Below are 22,735 nucleotides of genomic sequence, written 5' to 3'. Positions count from 1 at the left end.
TCCAGATGCTTCTCAGAAAAAGTGTCCCCTTTTTTGGTGATAACTCAAAGCAAACAATCTATGATTTAAAAAACATATTTCAATACACTGCTCTGGATTTGTGAAACAAAAGGTACAGGTAGAAAAGAGAATGTTCAAACAGACTACTAGGGAACATCTTCTAGAGCATGTCAGACAATTTCCAATAAAGAGTCTGTAAAAAGTCAGATTTAAATAAAAATACAGCCTAATTTAACACTATTGGATGGTGGGGGAGGGGGAAAATGACACCCCATACTAAAAGTGTCCAACCATGTGCCCGGTAACACATTTGGACTGGGTTACCACTTCTTATGAGAAGCCAAGAGAACCAACCCCACTGCGAAAAGAAAGGTCCTTTTGGCAAGATGTTTCTGTGGGAAGTGATGTCTGACATGAGACACGCACACAAGAGTTACAATATAGGAGCAACAGAACGAAACAGAACAAAACCAGTAAGACCTTCCTTTTCACTAGACAAAGCATTTTAAGGACACAGAGAACAGCTGATAAACCAATGCTCAGGTTCAGAAGCCCAGAGCAATACTGGACACCAAGCAAAGTTCCATTATTTGCCCTTTATATAGCTGAAAGATTATCTGCAGCTTTGTTCTTCCTAGTTTTATCAACCCACCTTCTAATTATTTTGTCATACTACTACCATGGCAGCGGGTTTATGTTCCAATGTCATGTAATGCAAAAAACACAACATGTGCCCTTGCGGGAATACTGGCTGAATACTACTTTGAGCTGGTGGCACTAAACTTGCTCCTGGTTCTACCTGCAATTCCAAACAGTGCTTTTGTTTCTCAGAAATCTGATTCTTCAGTGCCTGCTTTTCCTTCAGTAAGCTCTCCAACGACAGCGTCGACCAATCCAACTTCAGTTCTTCGCATCGTGCTTTAAGCTGCAATAAAGGCTTGGTCAGTGGCATGTTTCACAATTCCAAACTATCAGTAGAGCAGGGCAGAATTCCATCCTCCTTTCCACTGAAATTTGAAGGGAATCTTCTATCATACTGAAAACTAGCTCTCAATTCAAGACAAATATTGCAGCTTTACAGAAAAATTAGTTTCCAATCCCTATTTAAGCAGCTGGAGTTGGGGCTTATAAGGCTAACTTTATTCAACATCCCTAAATGCTTCCGCGTACAGTTTCTCCCACCCTAATATTAACTGTGTGAACTGCTGGAAGTAATGGATGTATAAACAATAGCTACAGCCAAGCGAGCCCTGGGCAAACTTCTTGGCCACAGTGTTCAATCACCTCAACTTCAAACTGCTATCCCATATGCGCAGAACATGTCGGCACAACTGTGTACCGTGGACAAGGTTGGGGCCACCCAAATCAGCTGTCACATCAGAAAACTTCTGGATTTACATGAAGATGCCTGTGAGAATGGACCACCCACCCCACTCTTTGGGTCAAGAGTAATTCTTCTGAGAATGATTAAGAAGGAAGAGAAAGAAAAGAAAGCAACTGCCATCTGTTCTCAGAAGCCAAAAGGTCTAGGGCTAGAGAAAAGCCACAGATAGCATAGGAACTAGACAGTGAGCACAAGAACTGGACATACAAGCTCTTCCCATCACCAGCGTAGCATTCTTTGGATAGACAGCATTCTTGGAGGCTCTAGAGGAACTAAGATTTCCGTTCAGTTTTTGTTCTCATTAAGATATGAAAGGGAAAACAGCAGTTCATGACCTGCCTTCTATATATAAAATGGCCATCACTTGGCTCACACATTGCTAGTCAGATGGAAGCACGGTACGTACCAGCTGCAAGCTCTGGTTCCTGAGTTCACTGTTATCTTTCTCCAGCTGCTTTGTCTGTTCCTTCAGCTGCTGGTTGTGAGCAGAGATCTCCTTCTGAGCCTGAATCAGGTCATTATATGTCAGAGCTTTAACTCCCAACTACAGGATGAGGGGAGAAAGCATCAGATTCAAATGGGATGCAGTATTCCAATTTCAGACAGTCTGCACACACATATAGTAATAACATTTCACATTTCTATACTGCCCGTCATTAGGGGACTCACGCCACTTGGACAGTCATTATTAAAACTTCCCAACGCTTCTGAGAGGCAGCGTATCACCATCCTCATTCCCACTTTACAGATGGGGAAGTGAGGCAGAGACGCGAGATACCTTGTATAGTCACAAGCAAGTCATTGGCAAAGCTGGGAATACAAACTAGGAGTTGACCCCTAGTAGGACCACATGATCACCTGTTTATGCAGTGAAGCAGCATGCTTCTTTGCAGGCCTTTGAACTTTCATTTGACTTATCTGCATTTGTTAAGGTGGTGTGGTACCCGCCAGTTTGTCCCAGTGTACCCTCCCCCATGCTTTTTAGAGCCACTATAGGGAAACAAGACGCTACTGTGCCTCAGCTTCCCCATCTGTAAAATGGCAACAAGGCTGAGCTCTTTTGCGAGACACTGAGCACTACAGATGGAAAGTGCTGCGTGAATCCTGCTAGCTCTTATATTATTACTGTGCCACGCAATGTTATTGGTAGTACCAGAGTAGCAAAGACTTTCCAAATGAGGTCAAGGCCGGATAGTACTAGACCAGCCCAAAGAGTTCACAGGCTAAACAGACAAGACTGACAGCAGGTGGAAGAAATATTGTCCCAGAGATCACATGATTTGCCCGAGGTGTCTCACAGTCTGACCGAAGCAGGAACTGAACCCAAATCTCTTGCAGTCCAGTGACTCAATCACAGGACCAATTCAATGAAGCTTTGAAGCCTGTACTGAGCAGCACAGTAAGGACTATGTTGTGCATAAAGGGGATGGTTGGGTAAGTATAAACGAGTTCTCCAGATGTGCAGTTACTGGTTAATTCCACCACCGTTATTTATCAGAACACTAGAGTACCGTGTCAATCTTTACGCTGCAGGTGAATGAAATCACTGCTTCTGGGGTGACCAGAGATTTTTATTTGATTCCTTTGTTCAATTTCTAAGTGTGTTCTGTTCTCCCACTTCATAAGCGGACAAGGTTGGTGCACAGGGTCATAAATCCACAAATAAAATGGCGTAGTGACATAACACCAACACCAAAGCCTGTGGCTCAACTGGGGCAGGTGTGCACTTTTTGGAGAAAGATTAGGCAGACGTGGCACGTCTACTCAACTAGGGAAAATGAATGTGCTTTCTATGTTCTCCTTTGTTACTTAATGGAAAATCAGCCCTGTGGACTGTCACTAACACCCCTTCTGGGATCAAGGTATGGTGGTGGGACTGGTAAGCTATGACCTAAGCAACAGTGATGGACCGGACAGAGAAGGAAATCCATTCCATTGTGCAGCCACCTACGGGTAAGAGCCAAGATTTCAGAGCCAGAGTAACACCTCAGGAATGTTGGATTATTAATTTCCAACAAGGATATTTCTCTGCAAACCATACCTCATCGAGTTTCTGTTGAAAGAGCCGTTTAATTTCCTCTTTCTGTGCCTGGCAGTGGGTGAATAACTGTTGTGCTGTCCCCAGCAACTGAGCATTCTTTTCCTGGAAAAGTTGTTTAAAAAAAAAAAAAGAGAAAAAAAAGCAGCAAAGTTTATGTCAGACTCCCACGGGAATGTGTGTAGGAAGGTCCATCTCAACAATTGGCATTTCAGTGATATAGATGCTTACACAGTCAAGAAGAACTAGGAACCCTATCGTATGAGTGAGATCTATTTGCCCATGGCATGCTCTTCCAAGATAAACACAGGAAGTCCCATCACCTGAAATATTAAAAACTGTACTGGACAGTTAAGAATGGTCCTGCACTAGAAAAGGAGAGGAACTAGACTTCTTCATAGACCCTTCCCTTCTCTAACTTCAGCAGTTCTATATTTGCTAGAGTTTAACATTGTGGGTGAAACCATATTTTAAAACAAAGTACACAGATATTTATTTATAGGCTTTTTTGTAGCATTCATCAGGATAATCTCTCCGCAGCTCAAGCGCCAACCACATTTTATATATGAGAAACTGAAACACAAAGAGGTTAAGTGACTTATCAAGGACACACACTAAGTCTGTGGCTGAGCTGGGAACAGAACACAGATCCCCCAGGTTCAAACAGAACATTCTTCTTCCTAGAATTTCAGTAAACAAAAGTATGTCAGGGAAAAATCAGAAATATGTTAAGTCACCTCCTAGAGGAGCCCCTCTCAAATTTTTAACATAGAATTCTTACACTATCTGCTCTCCCTTTGATTTCTAGGACAACTCATGCATAGAACATTCACCAGATCACCACAAGGACTCCTTACTCCCATGCTCCCTATACCTGCAAAGGACAGGAGTACACCTGGGCAAAGAGGTTCAAATTTCTATGAAATACAACAGTGTGGAGGGGGAAAGAAGCCACAAATTTGTGATTCTTCCCCATTTATCTCCCAGTTCTAGAGGAAATTTCTGCAGAAGCAAAGTATTCACTACCAAGAGTTGAAGAAAGGAAAAAGAAGGGGCCTTGCACTCATGAGCTATTCATCTGGTTAAGGAGCAGTGTTCTACACATGTGGAAGAATACAGGAGTATTACATTTGACCACAATCAAACCTCCCCGCCCCACCCTTGTCACCTACTCCAAGGATTTTGGGAAGGGAGAATGCACAGTCACCATGGCACTAAATCCATTGCTTAGGTGAGGCTGTGAAATCATTTGTTCTAGGAACACCCAGCATTTCTTTAAGAGTTACAGCCAGTACAGTAGCTGCTAGCTCCATCTAAGGGTACATTAGTATACTAGCACTTCAGAAGCTTTATTAAAAAAAGTTACATTTTAAAAAAGGTTTTCGTAAGAAGACACTAAGTCAGAGGCAGTATTATAACCAGTACATACCACAGAACAAGTTATTTAGCCAGAGCAGTTTTGGATTCAGGTTTCACAATTCTTAACTAGGTTAGGGGTTTGTTATAGAAGTGGATGGGTAGGGTTCTGTGCCCTGCTTTGTGCAGGGGGTCGGACTAGATGATCACATTGGTCCCTTCTGACCCTAGAATCTATGAATCTATGAAACTAGTGATTCTCTCAGTGCCCAGTGCTACACTCCATGAAGAGATTTTGACTTACAAATAGAGTTTCACATTTCACTTCCCCAAGGGAGCAAAAGGTGTCAAGATACCATCACCAGCTTGCCCTCCTCCATACAGTCTGAAATCACAAATCCAGTATATAGCACAACAGGCTGTGCAAGTGGACAGAATTAACTTTATGCTGCCCATTTTCCTGACACCAAACATGTGAACAGAAGGATTTTTTTGTCCTATTTGTTAGGGGACCATAAACCGAAGCAGTAGGGGACTGTCAAACATCACTGACAATGGCTCAAAGCACTTCTTGCACAGTGAATGCAGCAAGTGGCATTTGGCCATTCTCAGCCAAGGGGTAACACCAGCCTTTCCGTATGGAGAACAGTGCAAATTCTATAAAGTCTGTGAAACTTTATGCTATTACCCTGAATTGTGCATCTCATAAAACCCACCACATCCTAGGAATAATCCAGCAGCATTCTTCTCTGAGACTGCCAGAGGCCTACAAATGGAAGACCTAAGGTGTTGAGGGTTAGAATTTTACTGTGTAGGCAGAGTTGTGTAGAGGAACCATTATTCTGGCTCCATACTCGTAATCCCTATTTACAAGGGCATTAATTAATTCCCTAACGGGCAAAACCATGAAGGAAAAGATACATAATTAGTGAACTTGTACTCCCTCTGCTGGACAGAGAGCTCTACTGCAGAAGAATACTGCAAGTAGAGCTGGGAGACATTTTTTTCCTCAGCAAGTATTTATTAATGTTACCCAAAAATGCACTTTTTTCAAGCACGGAAACTATTTGCAAATTCAGCAAACAGTTTTAGCCAAAAAAACCTGAAAAGTTTCAGAAATGTCAATTGGACTCAACATTTTGTTTGAATCAACCCAAAGTTTCCATGTTTCATTTTGTTGAGGGAGAAAAAATGGGGGGGGATCCATTTGGGCTCAAAACAAACAAGGGGTGGGGTTTTTTGGTTCAGCTACTGCACCAAATACTTATTTGCTCAGCTATAGCTGGAAGCTCATGCATAATAACTTTTTACAACTATCACACTTTCCATTAGGCTCTCAAGTACCTTACAAATCTCTCCCTAGGTTTTTTAACTGTGCCCCAACACCTATTCAGGGACTTATGGCTACTTACTCCAACCTGCTCTGTGACTGTTGGCTATTCCTTTACTTTTTGTTTTAGTTCTTCCATTTATTATAAGGTCAACAAACCAACTTCTTGATGTTAAATTAGTTTGAGGGTTATAGTCTAGGGTTCATTCCAATTCCTGGTTTCTGCACACACTACTGTAGTAGGCATTTTGACTCTGAGGGATTAGCTTTCAATCGACACTTTTCCAGAAAACCAGAATAAGGGCTATTTTATATTCTCTAGCACAACTTTATTGTCCCATATGACCCATCTGCGATCTCAGAACAGAACTTACTGAGCCACAATTACCTGACAGAGATTGGAAAAGACCATCTCGTGTAACTTTTGGTCACCGCCTCTCCTGAAGCTCATCAAGGAAAGAACTGATGTTGAAACGGTGGCACTTTAAAGTGTGACCCTACTTTCTCTTTAAAGTCATGTTTCTAAGTGCTATCTGTCTGCTATTGTTTAGTGTTGGGAGAACCCTCATTTTCATCTGTACAAGTGATCTCATATTCAGGCGTACAGCTCAACCATATTTAACAGAGTTTAATGAAAAGGACTTTAACAATGAATTAAATCTGGACAATTCTGTGAAAAAAAGTGAACCTTAACCCCATTTTACAGGGGAAACAGGGACAGAGGTGCAAAGAAACTTCATCAAGGTCAAACAGTAAATTAGTGGCATCGCTGAGAACAGAAAACAGGCCTCTCAGTCCTGTGTCTTATCCAGAAAGGCATCATCTTTTCTTAAGCAGGGCCCTTCAACTCTGTCAGGGGCTAGAGTGGAATTGGGTAAATACAGATCCAGAATTCTGGGTCTCTGCGGCATTTTCTCAAGTATCTACGGAAGGGGATGCAGAGGCTGTACACCCATCGCTAGAAACTGTCAGGAGACCAATAAAAAAAAAACCACTCACCTTTTCCTGCTCCAGTAACTGTTGCAGGTTTGCTTTGTACTGAGGAGTTTTCATGTACGCCATGAACTGCATGTACTGGATCTTAAAAGAGTCTGTAACACAAACACGTGGATGACAACTTTATTTGGCAGAAGGGGAGGAAAAACAATTGAAGACTCGTATTTAGGACCACAGTTTCTCCCTGCTGCCTTTGGCATGGGTTAACACGTACACTGAAACTCTACCTCTAACTTTGGTGAATGCTGAAAGCTCCTAGTTACAAGGCACGCTGAGCTCCATTATTTTAAATACAATAGTTTTGCTCTAGAAATGGTTATTCCATTAATGTGCTTTCCTTTGCAGGAAAAATAATGTTTTAAGAAAACTAACCTCAAACTTTCTCCAATAGCATATTACTTAGAGTCTTAGCTGGTCTGTGTGCCATCCATTAACCACATAGATTAGCTCCCTCATTATAACATTTCTAAGAGCACATTTTCAGGAAGCAGACAGGAAGCTGATGGACCCTAATTATGTGTGTGTGTTGAAAAAGGAGTTTCTTAATGGGCTTTAATGCAAGGAGGAGCAATAAAACAGGAAACCCATTATAATCATGATAGAAATGCACTCAGAGTGCTCCAGCATCCTTCCAGTTTCACAGCCTGGGGTCATTCTGCTCCTCCTTCACAGCTAAATAGCTGATAAACTCTACTTGTTCTTTACAATACCCCAATATTCTTCTTCTTCCTCTCCATCCTCATTGCCAAAACCTTGGTCCATGCTCTGGGCATGTCTTCCCTTGATTAATTGTAATCTCCCTAATCACAATGCACCCCTCAAGTCTATCCGTCAAGCCATGGCTAAAGTCATCTCTCTCACCAATTCCCTCCCACCATGACAGTACATTCCTTGATCTCTTCACTGACTTCCAATTTCTTCCTAACCTTCAAGGCACTGTTTCTTACACAGAACTCACCCCTTGTTGCTTCCTATACTTTGCCATTTTAACTCCTCTTACTGCTCTCCAGGTCTCTCCCTAGAAAGAACGCCACATCTTTTCCTCACACCATCTTTTACATCTGCAACAGACTCCCTGACCATTATAGCCTGACTGTCCTCCAAAACCCTGAGAGCATCTGATTTTGTTTTTCTACTTTGCTTTCTGGTTCTGAGAAAACACAGTTCTCCCCCACATATTCCTTATTCATTAAATTAAAGCACCGTCTTATTTTAAAATAATGCAAAGTTGTTTCTAGACGAGCAATGTCTGTCCAGGAAAGTAGTACAGCTTCCTGCTGAAGCCAGGCTCCTTTTCTCTCGTGCCACATGAGAGCTGAAACCCAGCCAAATGCAGTAAATGTAGACCAAAGCTTCAACTTTAGCAACATGCAAAAGAACGGACACACTGGCAATGGTGGAAGCTCTAAGAGAACTGGCAAGTGCTCCCTTCCCTTCTGCAATGTTATGGTTTAGCATCTTCAGTGTAAAGGTTCTTGTAACAAGCAACATAGTTGCCAACGTGGTCCAAATTTTTAAAATGACATTTTATTGACTTGTGTTTTAGTGTTAGTGAAATACCCCATTTAAAAAGGCAATGGAGACTAAATCTGATTTATCTACAAGATACATACAGCATGCACCACCTTTGCCCATGCCCCAATGGACCTCATCATTATTCTGAAGGGACTATCCCTAAGAGCAAAATGGCCTTGCATGGCACGTTCAGTCCTCTGCTGGAATTGCCAACAAAGGGGACATTAGGCCATTTGTTATGTAGGAAACAAAATAAGACTTCCCACCCCAACCAGTTTCACAAAGGCCAAACACCTGCCAGGGTACTGATTTTAGGGGACCTCAGGTGAAATACTCCATATCCCATTACCAATATTTTGCACTTCACTGTTTTGTATTAAATATACCTTCCTTCTCCCAAAATTAAAGCTTTGGTGTTTCAGTTTGCCTTGAATCTTTATAGCACAACAATGGGATACATGACAACCATCACCCAGACAGCAAACTGATCAACCCATTATTTACTCCTTTCATTCTCTATGCCTCAGGAGGGGAACTCTTACCTAGCAGCTTCTGTAGTGCAGGTGGGGTAGGAGTCACCAACAGTTGGTTAGATGAATGCCGTTGTACTTTAGGAGGTAGTTGGTAATATGGACTATGAGGTGACTTGTATGCATCTAGAGGAGAAAGTAATGCAGACCACGTTTTAATAATGAAACATAGCTAATGAGGAAGATGCCCTTTGCCATCAGGGAATATGTTTTTTACAGCACAGGACCCAGTAACTTGGTTAAGACCCTCTCATGCAACCGATCAGCTTTCGAAATACACTCAGGATTTGTGCCCAACACATCAGTGAAGGCAAACTCTGCCAACCCCGCTGTTCTGCCGTCACCTCACCCCTCCCCACTTTCTGGAGACATCTGGATTAACATTAGCAGCCAGCTGTCTGAGTGTCAATCATCCCACCTGGAAAGCAGGTGATACAATGACACAATGCAATAGGAAACAGGGAGAGGAGGTATGCGAAACTGACTGGAAAGATTTAGATGTGTATGGTCTCCGAATGAAGAGCTCTGAGCATTCACTCTTAAGAGTAAAAACTTTCCTGGACACTAATTGAGACTCGTATGGAAAAAGGCTCTTCCGCTGACAACTGCTGAGCTCCTCATCTTACCCTGAGGAGAGGATGAGGGTGTCTGTGACACAGTTTGAGCATGCAGAAGCTCTAGTGCAGTTTGGTTCTTCTTGGTCTTGCGCTCTGTATTTGCAGCGTTCATTTTCTTGGGACGCCCTCGCTTCCGCCCTGCCATTTTCCTTCCTTTCTTACTCAGCTTCTTCTTACGTGCTTTGGAGGGGGATGTCTTTTTAACTGCATTTGTCCCAACTTTTTCTTCTTCAGCACCAGAATCCTAAAGAAATTTTAAAGAGAAAAAGCTTTCTAATACTTAGCTGTTTACATTTGCAGAATCTCAGTTAAACTGTACCACCCCCTTCTGAAATAAGCAAGCATCAACCCCATTTTACAGAAAGAAAACCGAGGCATGCAAAGATTATGTAATTTGCCTACGGCTACAAAGAGTTAGTGGTCACATCTGGGATTAGAATTGTCCCTGGCACCCAGTATGCTATGCTCAATCTACTACACTGCCTCTCCTCTGGATCTAGCCATTACAGAGCAGGGTTTCCCAAACTGATCCATACAAACTTGCTGCTCACGGGGAGCCTTATTTCAAGCTACCAAACTGCACAGAAATAAAAGCTGAAGTCACACTCAAAATTTGCCTCCTATTACTTTTCCATGTGAGCAATTGCTGCTTTTATAACAGGGGTGTTAGGCAACTGTGAATAGGAAGGGAGGTAGCTTGTGCATTTATGGCTGGGAAAGCGTGTGGTCCACATACCAAACTATTAAAATGTGGCATGGCCCTTGAAAATGTTTAAGAGCCCCCACTCAAGAGTAAGGGCATGTTAACACAGTGAATGAGACCAGAAAATCTACTCTGGAATAAACTATTCCAGAAGAGCTCACAAACAGCACTAATAATTCTGGAATAAAGTGACTTTTATTGCTGAACAGCGTATCCATGCAGAGAGCTCTTCTGGAATAGATTTTCAGATCAAACTCCCTATGTAGACAAGCTTTTATTCTTGGTGCAGCCCACAAGCTTGCGCAATAATGAAGAGAACATGTTTTTGTGTAAATATCCAAGAGGGAGTTGACCTTGTTTTCTTGCACCTTGGTTGGAGTAGTTGTGTTGCTCTTGTTTTCTCTTTGCTGACGACGTCTAGCTGCCTCTTGTTCCTCCTAAAGGCAATTTAAACAATGGCATTAAAAAACATCCACAAATAAGCCCAAAAGATAGTTGCTATATTCTCCCTTCTGAAGTACAGACTCCAATCTTGCCAAGCTAGTTCCTCAGGGATAGCCAAGGATAATCACACTGACTAGTCCTTATATGTTAATAAATGACAGAACATCTTTTCTTAGAAGGCAGGAAGACACTGACTTACCCTCAAAAAGAACAAGAGTACTTGTGGCACCTTAGAGACTAACAAATTTATTTCAGCATAAACTTTCGTGGGCTACAGCTCACTTCTTCGGATGCACAGAATGGAACACACAGACAGAAGATATTTATACATAAATATATGTCTGTAGCTGTAGCCCACGAAAGCTTATGTTGAACTAAATATTAGTCTGTTAGGTGCCACAAGTACTCCTGTTCTTTTTGCGGATACAGACTAACACGGCTGCTACTCTGAAAACTGACTTACCTTGTTCCACACAATAGCAGGTGGAAAAGAAAGACAACCTGAATTAGCTTTATGAGCTACACTATATTCCCATGGCAGTCTCCTAAACAGCATCTATGCAGGTAAGCAATCATAAGGGAGGGAGAGAGGGCCACAGACTTTAGGTCTTTGTACTTTTTAAAAAAGCCTCTGTTAAAACATCGGTAGCCTTATTTATAACCAACATTTCATGTATTTCATGTATTGTTGCATCACTGCAGCATCTTTAAGGGCCTTACCATATCAAGTCATGAACCAACTCTTTGAAAGAGAGCCTAATTAAATCCTAGCCAAGTCTGTAGATAAGACAATCAAGATGAAAACCAGCTGAAAAAGCATGAGTCCTGCCTAGCCACTAAGGACATGAAACTCCACAGAGCTTCACAAACACACTTCCTTGTACTTGCCAGATGAGGTTTAATGTGTTGATAATTCTACCAACTATAATCTCTTTAGGAACTAAGTAAAAGTCAGTCAGGTTGGATTATGGTAAACTCAAGCTCTCTCACAGTTAGCATCTTCATCATTAGCAGGCAGGAAACTGCCAAAAAATAGTTTATGTCATTAGTTCACAAATATTTGAAGACAAAATTTGGTGGGTTTTCTCCATGCTTAGTGTTAAAATCTCTCTCTCACAAATTTGAAATCAACAGTCCAAAACCCACAAACCTAACAGCTACCATTAACCCCAATCTCAAATAACATTAGAGGTCAGGTTTGGAAGACAATGACTGAGCCCTAAATTTTGACATTAAGAGGCTCCACAAATGCAAGATGTTTTCTAGATTGATACAAGAAAAGTCTAGCCATTTGTCACATGTAATTTACATCTAAGCCATCATCTTTCACCACTATTTAATGTGTCTCACTAAATGGGACATATTAAATCTCAAAAACCTCTGAGTTTTGAATTCCATGCACTACAGTAAAGCACAGTGATCAATGACACAGGTTACAGTTCCAAGTGGATGGCAGGTCCAAAAGTAATAGCTGAGAGGGCCCTTCTTCAAAAACTCCCTAACTGACAAGACTCAGTATTGAGAGACAGGAGAATTAAGCCATCATTACATTCTTAAAATCTGGCCTGTCAATGTTATTAACATTTAATAATACTTTAAATACAATGCAAGTGGAAAACTGCAAGGGGTCTAGGCTTCCCTGATACATTTTTAAGAATTATTTTATTTGGATGTGCTGTCAAAGCACCACTGCAGTCACGAGTTACTTCATTCCAATATGATTAATTATCTACAGATATTGTCTCTTGATGAGCTTGAAACATATTTCCCCATCTGCCTCTGATGTCTTTATAAGCTAATGCTTAAAATGATCATACTAGATGTTTCATTACTCTGAATACACTATAAAAAAATTAAGCATAACTTACCCTGAGTTTTGGATTTTTGAGACTAGAAAAATAGTTTTCAAGCTGAAAAGGGAAAGATAAGATAGTCATTATACATATCAGAATACACTGATGCGTAAAACATTGATTTCTAACAGGAGTACAAAATTGCAGATGTTCTGACAATTTTCCCCTTTGATAAGCTACATCAAGAAGCTATTTCCATTTCATTCTTTCTGGAAAGAAGCAAATGTAGTGTAGTGGGACACAGTCCAAGCCTCAACATGGTTTATCATCTCCAATGCAGCACATCCTTATTATAAAGCTTTGTGTTATATATCTCTAGTCACCAGAAGGTTATTTTCAATTGGAGGCAAATCTACTCTAGTACTGAACTAAAATAAAACATTTATCTCCATTCTCATGCATCCGACGAAGTGGGTATTCACCCACAAAAGCTCATGCTCCAAAACGTCTGTTAGTCTATAAGGTGCCACAGGATTCTTTGCGGCATTCTAAAATACACATCTATAACACAGGCAAACTAGAGCAGATTTACAAAACAAGGTTGTACAAGCATGTTACCAAAATTCAGATCATGAAGGTGAAATGTTTCTCCACAAAATAAGAGTTACATTTCTATGGACTTTGTTTATGAAGCAAAAAAATAAAGATGACTGCACAGACACATTTAAGATGACTAGGCTAATGCTAAAGTAACTCAAAGTTTAATTCAGATTGAGAATTATCATCAAGTATCCTGATGCCCTAGCATGAGATGCTTCACACATTCATTAAACAGCACACACTGAATTTTTTAAAAATTTCCTCTATAGAGTCTTTACTCAGAATGAAATAGCTATTATGTAGGAAAAGCACCAGCAGAGTCAGTGAATTATAATGCTAGAGGAATTTATATTTCTTCATATGTAAGTGTATTTTGACTGGTTTATTTACATACAGACAACCACAGAGCTACACAGAATTGCATCCTTTGAGAAGCCTGCTGCACTGAAGGAATTAAAAGCTAACTATAACTAAGCAGAAGTGGAATTTGGATATGTGTGTGCATGCTAAGAGACTAAGCTGTGTGAATAAACTGTCCCCCACCTCCAAGAGCCATAATGCATGTCCATAAATGGAAAAGGAAGATAAGGAAGAACCCCAAGAATTCCAGAGTATGAGACTAACATGACGCTTCCAAGGGAAAAATGGAAGTTTCACTGGCCTATGTTTATACTCACTATGGTGCGATCAATAGTATGCAGGTAGTAAGAAACTGGTTTCCCGGTCCATGAAACCGACCCTTTCAGTGGTGATAACTCCACAACTCTCATTATAGTGCCAATATCTGAAGGAAAAAAGGCCAGTTAGGAAATCAAGGTGAGCCCCATTTCCCACTCACATTTATCAAAAGTAAAAGTGACCCAGCAGTTTCAGAACTGTGTTTTAACATAGTGAAGGTAGCCTTAGAATACTGAATGCCTTCTACCCAGCCAAGCTAGTCCACGCAGGAACTCTGATCAGGTGCTCCGTGGATTTAACTCACTCACTCTCACACAAACACAAAACGATCTATGTAGAATAACACACAGAGCCCTAATGCCAAGTGAGTAAATCCTTTCCTAAAGATGATATATTCAGTCATATTATATGGTGCTAATTAACTGCTCAAACAGACCTGGAAACACTGTGGTCTAATTTATGTATTTTACGTAACTCTATACTTTTTCCACATATCACTCCTGAGTTTAGGTAAAAATCTGTGATATGCAAAATGCATATTTAGGATATACAGTGTATTGTTTTTATTCTTCTTGCAGATACTCAAGCATTCTGGAATAAAAGTAACTACAGTGGGCTTTCAATCTGACAATGAGCCCAGCTATGCTTCCAAAATAACTTGTTCAAGGAACCCACTGACAAGACAGCTACAACAGCATAGACAAGGCCTTACTTTTGTTGGAAAGGGATCACATATCCAGGCTAAAGCTTTGACAGCAACCAAGGCCTTAAACGTAGCTACAGAATACTACTGGATCCCATCTACATAGCAAACTGTAACCACCAAATGCCTGAGTGAATGGCATGACTGTGTTGGAGAGATTTCAGATACTTATTTCTGCTGAAAGACGCTGATCCAACAGAGTCTGAATGTATATGAACATTATATACGGACAAATCTGAGGCTTAGGATACAGTCAGTATCACTAGTTTAATCAAACTTTTTACAGTTTTTGGTCTGTTCCAAAGTCTCCCCTCTCACCATACTCCATTTAATGATTTTTCCCCCTCCAGCAGAGGAATTAAGACTGTCCCAAAGAAGCTGGATTACAAAGAGCTTTAAAAGAAGGTAACATTATTGTTACCAACACAGTTTTATTAAACTAAGCATTTAACAGGACAGATTTTAAAAGCAAAGCAATAACAGGGGGCAGACTGTGCCCCAGCTGTGTCACATCAGGGCAAAAACTGGTGAGATGAATGCATGAAGGACCACAGAGTAAGAGAATGCACTTTTCTGTTATGTCGGGGAAATGCAGATTTTGGTGCCATGAGCTCTAAGTAGACAACATTTCCCTAAAAGCTACCATTTTTTTAAAAAGCCATTAAGATTGGAATGAGGCCCAGGCTTAGAGCACTTGCAGGCATATTTATTTGATACTGTATTTCCCATGTAAATTAGTAATTGGATGAGATTAGGTCCTGTAATTGAATTTCCATACTCTCTCTCTGTACCCAATATTTGAAGGTCATTTCCTCTGAGGCCTTCTTATCTGAGTTCCTATAGCAGTTTGTTTTTAGGGAAAGTAAACTCTGTTGCAAAGGGTTTGTGCGAGGGAGCCATTTTGGTCAGTATGCAGCAGGCTGGATAAGATTAAGTGCTGATGACAAACTTTAGCTTTTAATATGCGCGGTCTCATCAATACTATGAGAGCTGTGACATGTCTCTCTCTCTGATATTTGGAACGCACCTGTCAATTTGGTGTTTAACTTTAACATACAATAGCAGCTTTCTACTGAGCTTTTCCCCTTTTAAAAAAAAAAAAGTCATATTGAACACCATACCATCACATTTAAGCAAAGAGAAAAGCCTATCTTACCACTCAAGTTTCGACTGTTTATTCTAAAGTTTAGAGGTGCAAAAGGCTTTGAGGACACGATTCTGCCACCTGGGAAAAAAGATACAAGTGATCCAGTTACCACTATTCTTTGACAAAAACCCTTTGGAGAAAGTAGGGACTATAGATTGCTTTATATTTAGTACCAGAATAGCAATCACGAGCAATTGCACTAACACCTCAGAGTCACTTTAAAAAAGCTGTGTGGGGTGGGGGTGGGGGGAAGAGTGCGTTTGTTTTTGGTAAAGATATAAAAAAAAAAAAAACCACTGACAAAATCCATCCAGCTATTCAAATAATGGTACCACCAGGTGGCCCTTAGACAGGGCTTTTCATGTACACATCTCAAAACATTCTACAAAGTATAATTATCCCCATTTTACAGTTGGGGAAATATAGGCCCAGAGGCTGTGACCCAGGAATCTCTTACTGGCAAGGGGCATACAGGGGGTGCAGAGGGCTTAAAGGAATCTCCTGAGTGTGATATTTGCATTCTAGCTTACCAAAAGAGTGTCACCTGAGGTCTCACATAAAAGCTGATGTCACACTGATTAGCATCATTGCAAAACCCAAGCACGCTTATTATGCAAGGAGTCACGTATATACACTGAAAATTATGTTCTTAAATTCTGTGTCCAGGGGCTAATCACTGCCTGAAAAACAAATTATCCAATTGTGTGTTTAAATGTAAATTAAATATTGTAGAGTTCTCAGGGGCTCTCCATCCACCAGTCTGAACTGAATGCTATTGAAGGATTGTGAGAACTTCAGAGAGAGACAAGGGGGGTGGGGGAGGGGCTTGGGCGAGTGGGAGTGTTTACTCATCCAAAGTTTGCTCTGGAATATTCGGGGATAAAGACAACACCCTTGGCACGCTTCATTGAGGAAGTACATGGACAACAAGTTTGCTTTGTGCAAAAGGGATCTTAACCAGGTTTGGATAAAAATGAAGAGAATAGCGCGGGAGTGGGAAGGGGTATGATAGACTTCTTTAGACAGGAGGCTAACAGTTTCGTCTGTAGAAAGTGTTATGATTTTGTTTTAAATGTAACCATGTGTTTCTAATATTCTTACTATCACTTGAATCTCTGATCTTTGAGGGGAGGAAAACAACATTCTTGTTTTCACTATAAATGTATCTAAGTGCTGTGGTGTGAAGCAAAGTGGTGATCTTGAGTTGAATCTTACAACCTCTGGGAACAGTACGCTTGGTAATTCAGTGAGTGCTCAGTGGAGATGGGGCTGGACACTACAGGGAACACTCACAGGGTTCAGGGGTTCCCATCACTAGCTTGCGCAGAGAAAGTGACACTATACAAGGCAGCACTTGTGTTGCCAGAGGCTGGTGATTTCAAAGAACTGATCCACAACAGGCACAGGCAAGATTGCTTCACATTAAGGGCAGGTCGTGGTGAGGTGCCTCACAACCCCGGATACCACCAGGGAGCGTCACAGAGATGAAGTGCCTTGTTGAAGGTCCTAGGAATGTAGGACCGCAAAGGATCTCCTGGGTCACTGAGTCCAGTCCCCAGCCACCAGCTAGAGTTGGGAAGAGAACCCAGGTCTCCTGATTCCCAGTCCAGTACCCCTACCTACTGGCACATGATGCTTCTATTACATTAAATACAAATTAAAGCCCAACTCTGAAGAAAAGCTAGAGAATCAAACGTACTGAAACTCTTCTGGCTTTGGCTGGTTTGTGTCACAGCTATAATGTTGTGGAATTTATTTATTTTATTTATGCCTAAGCTTGGCCTCACAGGGAATATTCCTGGGTAAGTTTCACTTCCACAACTACTTAGAACTGTGACAGCCCACTCTATACGTTTGCCTTACAAGAGCGGTTAAATAACTAACTATTTTTGTACTATTTGTCACAACCAAGTTAAATTGTCACGTGTCTGAAGGACTGAAGGGCAGGAACAAAGTACCCCAGCCAAGTTAAAGACCATCGTGACATCGCTGGACATTTCCAACTGCTAGCTTTTACAGCCCAACTTCTCAGGAGAAAAAAAACCCTGGGGATTTAACGGTAACACTCTCCATGTTCAAATATTACCTAATTAATACTCCACACCCACATGACATAGGTAAGTATAACGATACCCATTTTAAACAAGAGAAACGGATGGACTGAGTGACTGCTCAGTGGCACAGTACAACTGAATTCTGGCAATTCTGGCTTCCAGAGCCATGCCTAATCCATGAGACCACATGGCCTCTCAAACTACAATTCACCTAATGAATTTAGTACTAGTTGAACATGCTGAATTGATCTTGCAGTGTGTCTATACTAAAAACAAAACAAAACCAAAAACCCATACACCCCGGCGCAGTGAGTTTCTCAGCCTGGGTCAACTGACTTGGGCTTATACTATGGAGCTAAAAATAACAGTGTAGCCATTTGACCTCAGGCTGGAGCCAGGGCTCCGAGACCCAGTGAGCAGCATGGGTCTCAGAGTCCAAGACTCCAGCCAAAGCGGGAATGTCAACACTGCACTACACTACCTATTTTTTGCCCTGTAGCACAAGCCCCAGTTAGTTGACCCAGACTCAGATTTGCTGCCACAGGTTTCTTTTTGCAATGTAAACACACCCTTGGAGACCGAAACCTTATCTCTGCCAGAAGAGATACAGCAGGAGCAGAGGAAATGCAAATTGCCCCAGTCACCAGTGTCCTTAAGGCCTGACATGAAAGGTCACCTATAGGAAGAGAAGGCAGTCCAGTCTCCAAGTCCATTTAGATCTTGGTCTATTTACTCAGACAAGAGGTAAAATCTCCAATTAGTTGCCATTGTGGTGGCTGTCCACAAGAATGGAACCCACCAACCTGGCTTCAGATGACTGTAAATATATCATCCCCACCACCACCGAGTATCTGAACCCCACATTAATAACCCCCTGAACCATCCAAACCCAAGCGTATCACCACTGGTATAGTGCGTAATAACCAGAAGAAAAAATGACTGAACAAAACAAAATGAGACCAATCATTTTGAACAGCGAAATTGAGTGAAGTGTGAAAAGCAAACTAGGATGAAAAGATTAATGGTTTAGAACTTTCAGTGTTAATCAAGGGTTAATCAAAATGGTTCCTCCATCTTTTCTAATCTGTGGGCAAATTTGTAGGACAAAGATTTCTACCACAATCCTTCACTGTTTGGTTGTCAATGCGTTTTTCTATACAGCACAACAAAGGGCTCTGCAGACTGTAGTTTCAGAAGCACCAATCTATGGTGTTAGTGCAGGTTAGGAATTTTTAAATATAATCTTAGTGTTATTTTAAGTACAGAACAAAGCTCTTTGAGCTTTAGATGTTGCCAAACTTGCATATAAATAGAGTATTTAAAAGCTAAAAAACACATTCAGGATTACATATTCAAAAAACATTATGAAAGGTGCTGCCATGGAAATGCCCTTCTGTCATAGAAACAATTTGCATTCATATATGACAGGAACATTTAAAACAACACAATAGATCTTCTGGGGTGTCTCATGATTCCAAAAGACTTTTCAACTAGAAGCTGGTTGCTAGAGATAGCAAATCAGGAACAGACACATGCTGCAGCAGCTAGTAAACCCTGAATCTACTACTGCACAGCAAAAAAAAAAAAAAAAAAAAAAAAAAAAATGCAGAATATTCAGCAGCTCCCACAGTGAACAGGAAACCAACGGAAAAGAGTTTAAGTTCGATTTGTTACCTTCCTTCATGTTTGCAAATCGCTCCTTCAGTTGGTGATCCACCTCAGGACCAAAGGCAAAATTATTCACAAAAATAACACTGCAAGATAATAGTCTAGTTATTAAATAGGAACAGACAAATGGCATCTTATTTTACACACACTGCTACCTCCATGCAATCAGCTACATTCCATGAATGATGCTCATGGTTCTGAAACAAGAGAATGCTATATATCCTGAGGGCATATAGCTATTTTACTCGAAAAACAGAAAATTTCTACTTGCAAGCTACACAAAGTAATAAGCTATAAATAGTCAGTATCACAGTACTTATTTGCTGAAACGTTACATATGAAAAAGTATCATATTATAACACTTCCATTCATCAGATCAGCTGTTTCTGCACCAGGAATTCATAAGTTAAGAACTACACTAGCAAGTTTCACTATTATAATATTAAAAAGTATGTTCATCATGCCTCCATAATGCCTGGTGGCCTTTTTACAGTGCATATGAACATACCTACTGCTAACATGTTTATGACACTTGTTAAACCAGACTTAAGGAGCGGTGACAGCCCATCTTGACAGATACCTATTGAATCCAATTATACCTTTGGTAATTTGAAGACGTATTTACAAGTAATTTATTTACAAAATACCCCCTGCCCCCACAAATGATGGTGAAATTCTACAGGCCTTTTCACAAGGTTAATACTAAGGCATTTAGGTTGAAAAACTTGTTCTCTTAGCTCTTTCTCAACAAGCCTTGCTGTCCCTAAGGCTGTCTTCAGCTCTATCCTACACTGGAAACATTTATGTGTCTTCCGTGGTTGAGGGATTAAATCTTGCAAGGGGCTCACCGCCCCCCAAAAATATTTAAGCCTTGAAAAGAGAAAATCAAACAAGTTGCAAGAAGACATGGCCATGTAAAGATGAAAAGTGTCATGAAGTGGAAATAAGAGACCTTCAGCCACAAGCAACAAGAAACAGGACATATTACAAATGGAGAATACACGTTACACTCGGTGTAGCTTTGAAAGCATTTAACTTTGGGTTGGATATTGTGTTTCCAAATGTTTTCTATTCCCACTGGCTTCAGTGGGAAATAAGGAAGCTTGACACCTCTCAGAAGATATTCAGCGCTTTGCAGGATCAAGATTTTCAGGACTTTTTTCAGCCAATGCCATCTATTTTATAAGAATTTATTTCTTTGCAAGTGAATCTAATTTGGATTCTTCTTTCCCCTTCTGGTGCCTCCATACACCATACACTTAAAGGACACTAAGTTTAAGAGACGAAGCCAAAGCTATTTAAAAGCCACAATTTAATAAAAAAAAAAAAAGGATCTTTGTTCTGCCCACACCTGCTCTTACAAATATGGAAAACTTTTCTGGCAAGCAAGACCAGTATGGGCTCCTTTCATCCCGCTTCCCACCCCTCTGCAAAAAACGTCTCCTGAGCATGGCCATATGTACTAAACTCACTAGAGAATTTGAAGGGGAAAAGAAATAAAAGTCCACTGAAATCTTTTTTAAATGTTCATTCTGATGGAATATTTACTACGCACATTGGAGACCAAAATATCTTGACTTTCCCCTTATTTGGTTTACTGCCTTTTCAGTGCAGACTGCTTAACCACAAGTGCAGACAGTATGAATAATAAATGCCACACAGCTTGCTTAAGCATCAGCGGTTGTGAGAGCACAAATATGAACGAGAACTGTACACGTGCAAAAGTGAACATGCATTTTTAGGAGTTTGAACTTTTGGAACTCGTATTATCTGCTTTGTTAGAAGCACAATTTCAATCAGGTAAGTGATGCTGTTGGATCGAGGATGACATCATAAAACCCTTTAACCAAATGAAATAGCTAGGAGTGCTCTTAAAAAAATCCAAGTGGCTACTATCATCATGAAGGCCATCACCTAGGATGCTCACGTAGCTTACAACAGAAAATGAAGGGGGAAATTTCACTTTATTAGGAAATTGAGCTGGGCCAAAATAGCAATTGATCAATCAAAAAATTCTTTAAACAGCAGATGCTGATCAATTTGCATTCACAAAACCTCAAATGACCAAGGCTTGAGGACAAAAAATTAATTTTTTGCTTTAAGAACTTGTGGCAGGGAGGAGATGGTTGTGGGCTGGTAGGAGGACAATCAACTGCATACTATTCAAAGTAACAAAGAATAGCATCATTTACTGCCACAGTGTCTCCATGTGCAATAGGAAACAAACAATCTATAGCAGAGGTCTGCTCAAGGCTAGGCCTGATCTGGACCCAAGCCCAAGAGGGTCGAATCAATTTCCAACCTGAACCTGATGCATTCATGCTGCCGCTGCCTCTTCTCCCAGGGATGCCTCGCCTCCTCCTGTCCTTGGAGTCAGTGCGGCAGTGGGTGCATGAGCCAGTGGCTGCATGCCCTGCTCCTGCCAACAGCTGCCCCCATTGCATTGCTTGTGCTGCAGAAGTGAGAGGTGCTATGACTCCTCGGCACACTCACTCCATTGCACTGTGCGTGCTGCTACGTAACAGTGGCCAGCAGAAGCAGGGTATGTAGCCACTGCTGCACCACCCCACGGGCCGGAGGAGAGCCAACCCTGGAAATCAGGTTCTGTCGCGTTGCAGAGCTCTCATCTAAAGCCTACATTAAAAACTGTTCCAAAGAAGCAAAAGAATCCTGTGGCACCTTATAGACTAACAGATGTTTTGGAGCATGAGCTTTCGTGGGTGAATACCCACTTCATTGGATGCATGTAGTGGAAATTTCCAGGGGCAGGTATATATATGCAAGCAAGAAGCAAGCTAGAGATAACGAGGTTAGTTCAATCAGGGAGGATGAGGCCCTGTTCTAACAGTTGAGGTGTGAAAACCAAGGGAGGAGAAACTGGCAACTAACCTCGTTATCTCTAGCTTGCTTCTTGCTTGCATATGTATATACCTGCCCCTGGAAATTTCCACTACATGCATCCGACGAAGTGGGTATTCACCCACGAAAGCTCATGCTCCAAAATGTCTGTTAGTCTATAAGGTGCCACAGGATTCTTTGCTGCTTTTACAGATCCAGACTAACACGGCTACTCCTCTGATACTTGTTCTAAAGAAATGGAAGAGAGCTGGAAGGGGTATAGAGGGATGTGTGTGTAAAGATGCAAACAACTAATAAAGCAAAAGCAAAACCACACCACA

General features: G+C 41.1%; 2 protein-coding genes across 10 annotated transcripts in view; one reads left to right on the top strand and one right to left on the bottom strand.

Moving 5' to 3' along the window:
* Window positions 1–15,769, top strand: part of PLEKHJ1 (pleckstrin homology domain containing J1) — a 55,012-nt gene extending 39,243 nt beyond the window's left edge. For 2 of the 5 annotated variants that reach the window (XM_050934366.1, XM_050934367.1), the window contains one exon: window positions 14,563–15,769. In XM_050934366.1, the coding sequence (XP_050790323.1) occupies window positions 14,563–14,793 (231 nt within the window). In that variant the 3' untranslated portion in view covers window positions 14,794–15,769. Of the gene's footprint in view, window positions 1–11,393; window positions 11,439–13,698; window positions 13,856–14,562 lie in introns of those variants that run through there. The other 3 variants (XM_050934368.1, XM_050934372.1, XM_050934371.1) reach the window with 2 other exon arrangements.
* Window positions 1–22,735, bottom strand: part of DOT1L (DOT1 like histone lysine methyltransferase) — a 93,433-nt gene that overhangs the window by 18,362 nt on the left and 52,336 nt on the right. For 4 of the 5 annotated variants that reach the window (XM_050934351.1, XM_050934349.1, XM_050934347.1 and 1 more), the window contains exons 9-19: window positions 19,563–19,642; window positions 15,844–15,912; window positions 13,984–14,090; window positions 12,782–12,823; window positions 10,823–10,906; window positions 9,776–10,010; window positions 9,162–9,275; window positions 7,108–7,199; window positions 3,426–3,527; window positions 1,791–1,928; window positions 800–925 (exon numbers count right to left, since the gene is read on the bottom strand). In XM_050934351.1, coding sequence (XP_050790308.1) covers window positions 800–925; window positions 1,791–1,928; window positions 3,426–3,527; window positions 7,108–7,199; window positions 9,162–9,275; window positions 9,776–10,010; window positions 10,823–10,906; window positions 12,782–12,823; window positions 13,984–14,090; window positions 15,844–15,912; window positions 19,563–19,642 — 1,189 coding nt within the window. The remainder of the gene's footprint in view (window positions 1–799; window positions 926–1,790; window positions 1,929–3,425; window positions 3,528–7,107; window positions 7,200–9,161; window positions 9,276–9,775; window positions 10,011–10,822; window positions 10,907–12,781; window positions 12,824–13,983; window positions 14,091–15,843; window positions 15,913–19,562; window positions 19,643–22,735) is intronic. The other variant, XM_050934348.1, reaches the window with a different exon arrangement.

The sequence above is a fragment of the Gopherus flavomarginatus genome, chromosome 24 (assembly GCF_025201925.1).
Source record: "Gopherus flavomarginatus isolate rGopFla2 chromosome 24, rGopFla2.mat.asm, whole genome shotgun sequence".
In the NCBI taxonomy this organism is placed as follows: Eukaryota; Metazoa; Chordata; order Testudines; family Testudinidae; genus Gopherus; species Gopherus flavomarginatus.
This window is presented reverse-complemented; position numbering and strand designations above follow the sequence as displayed.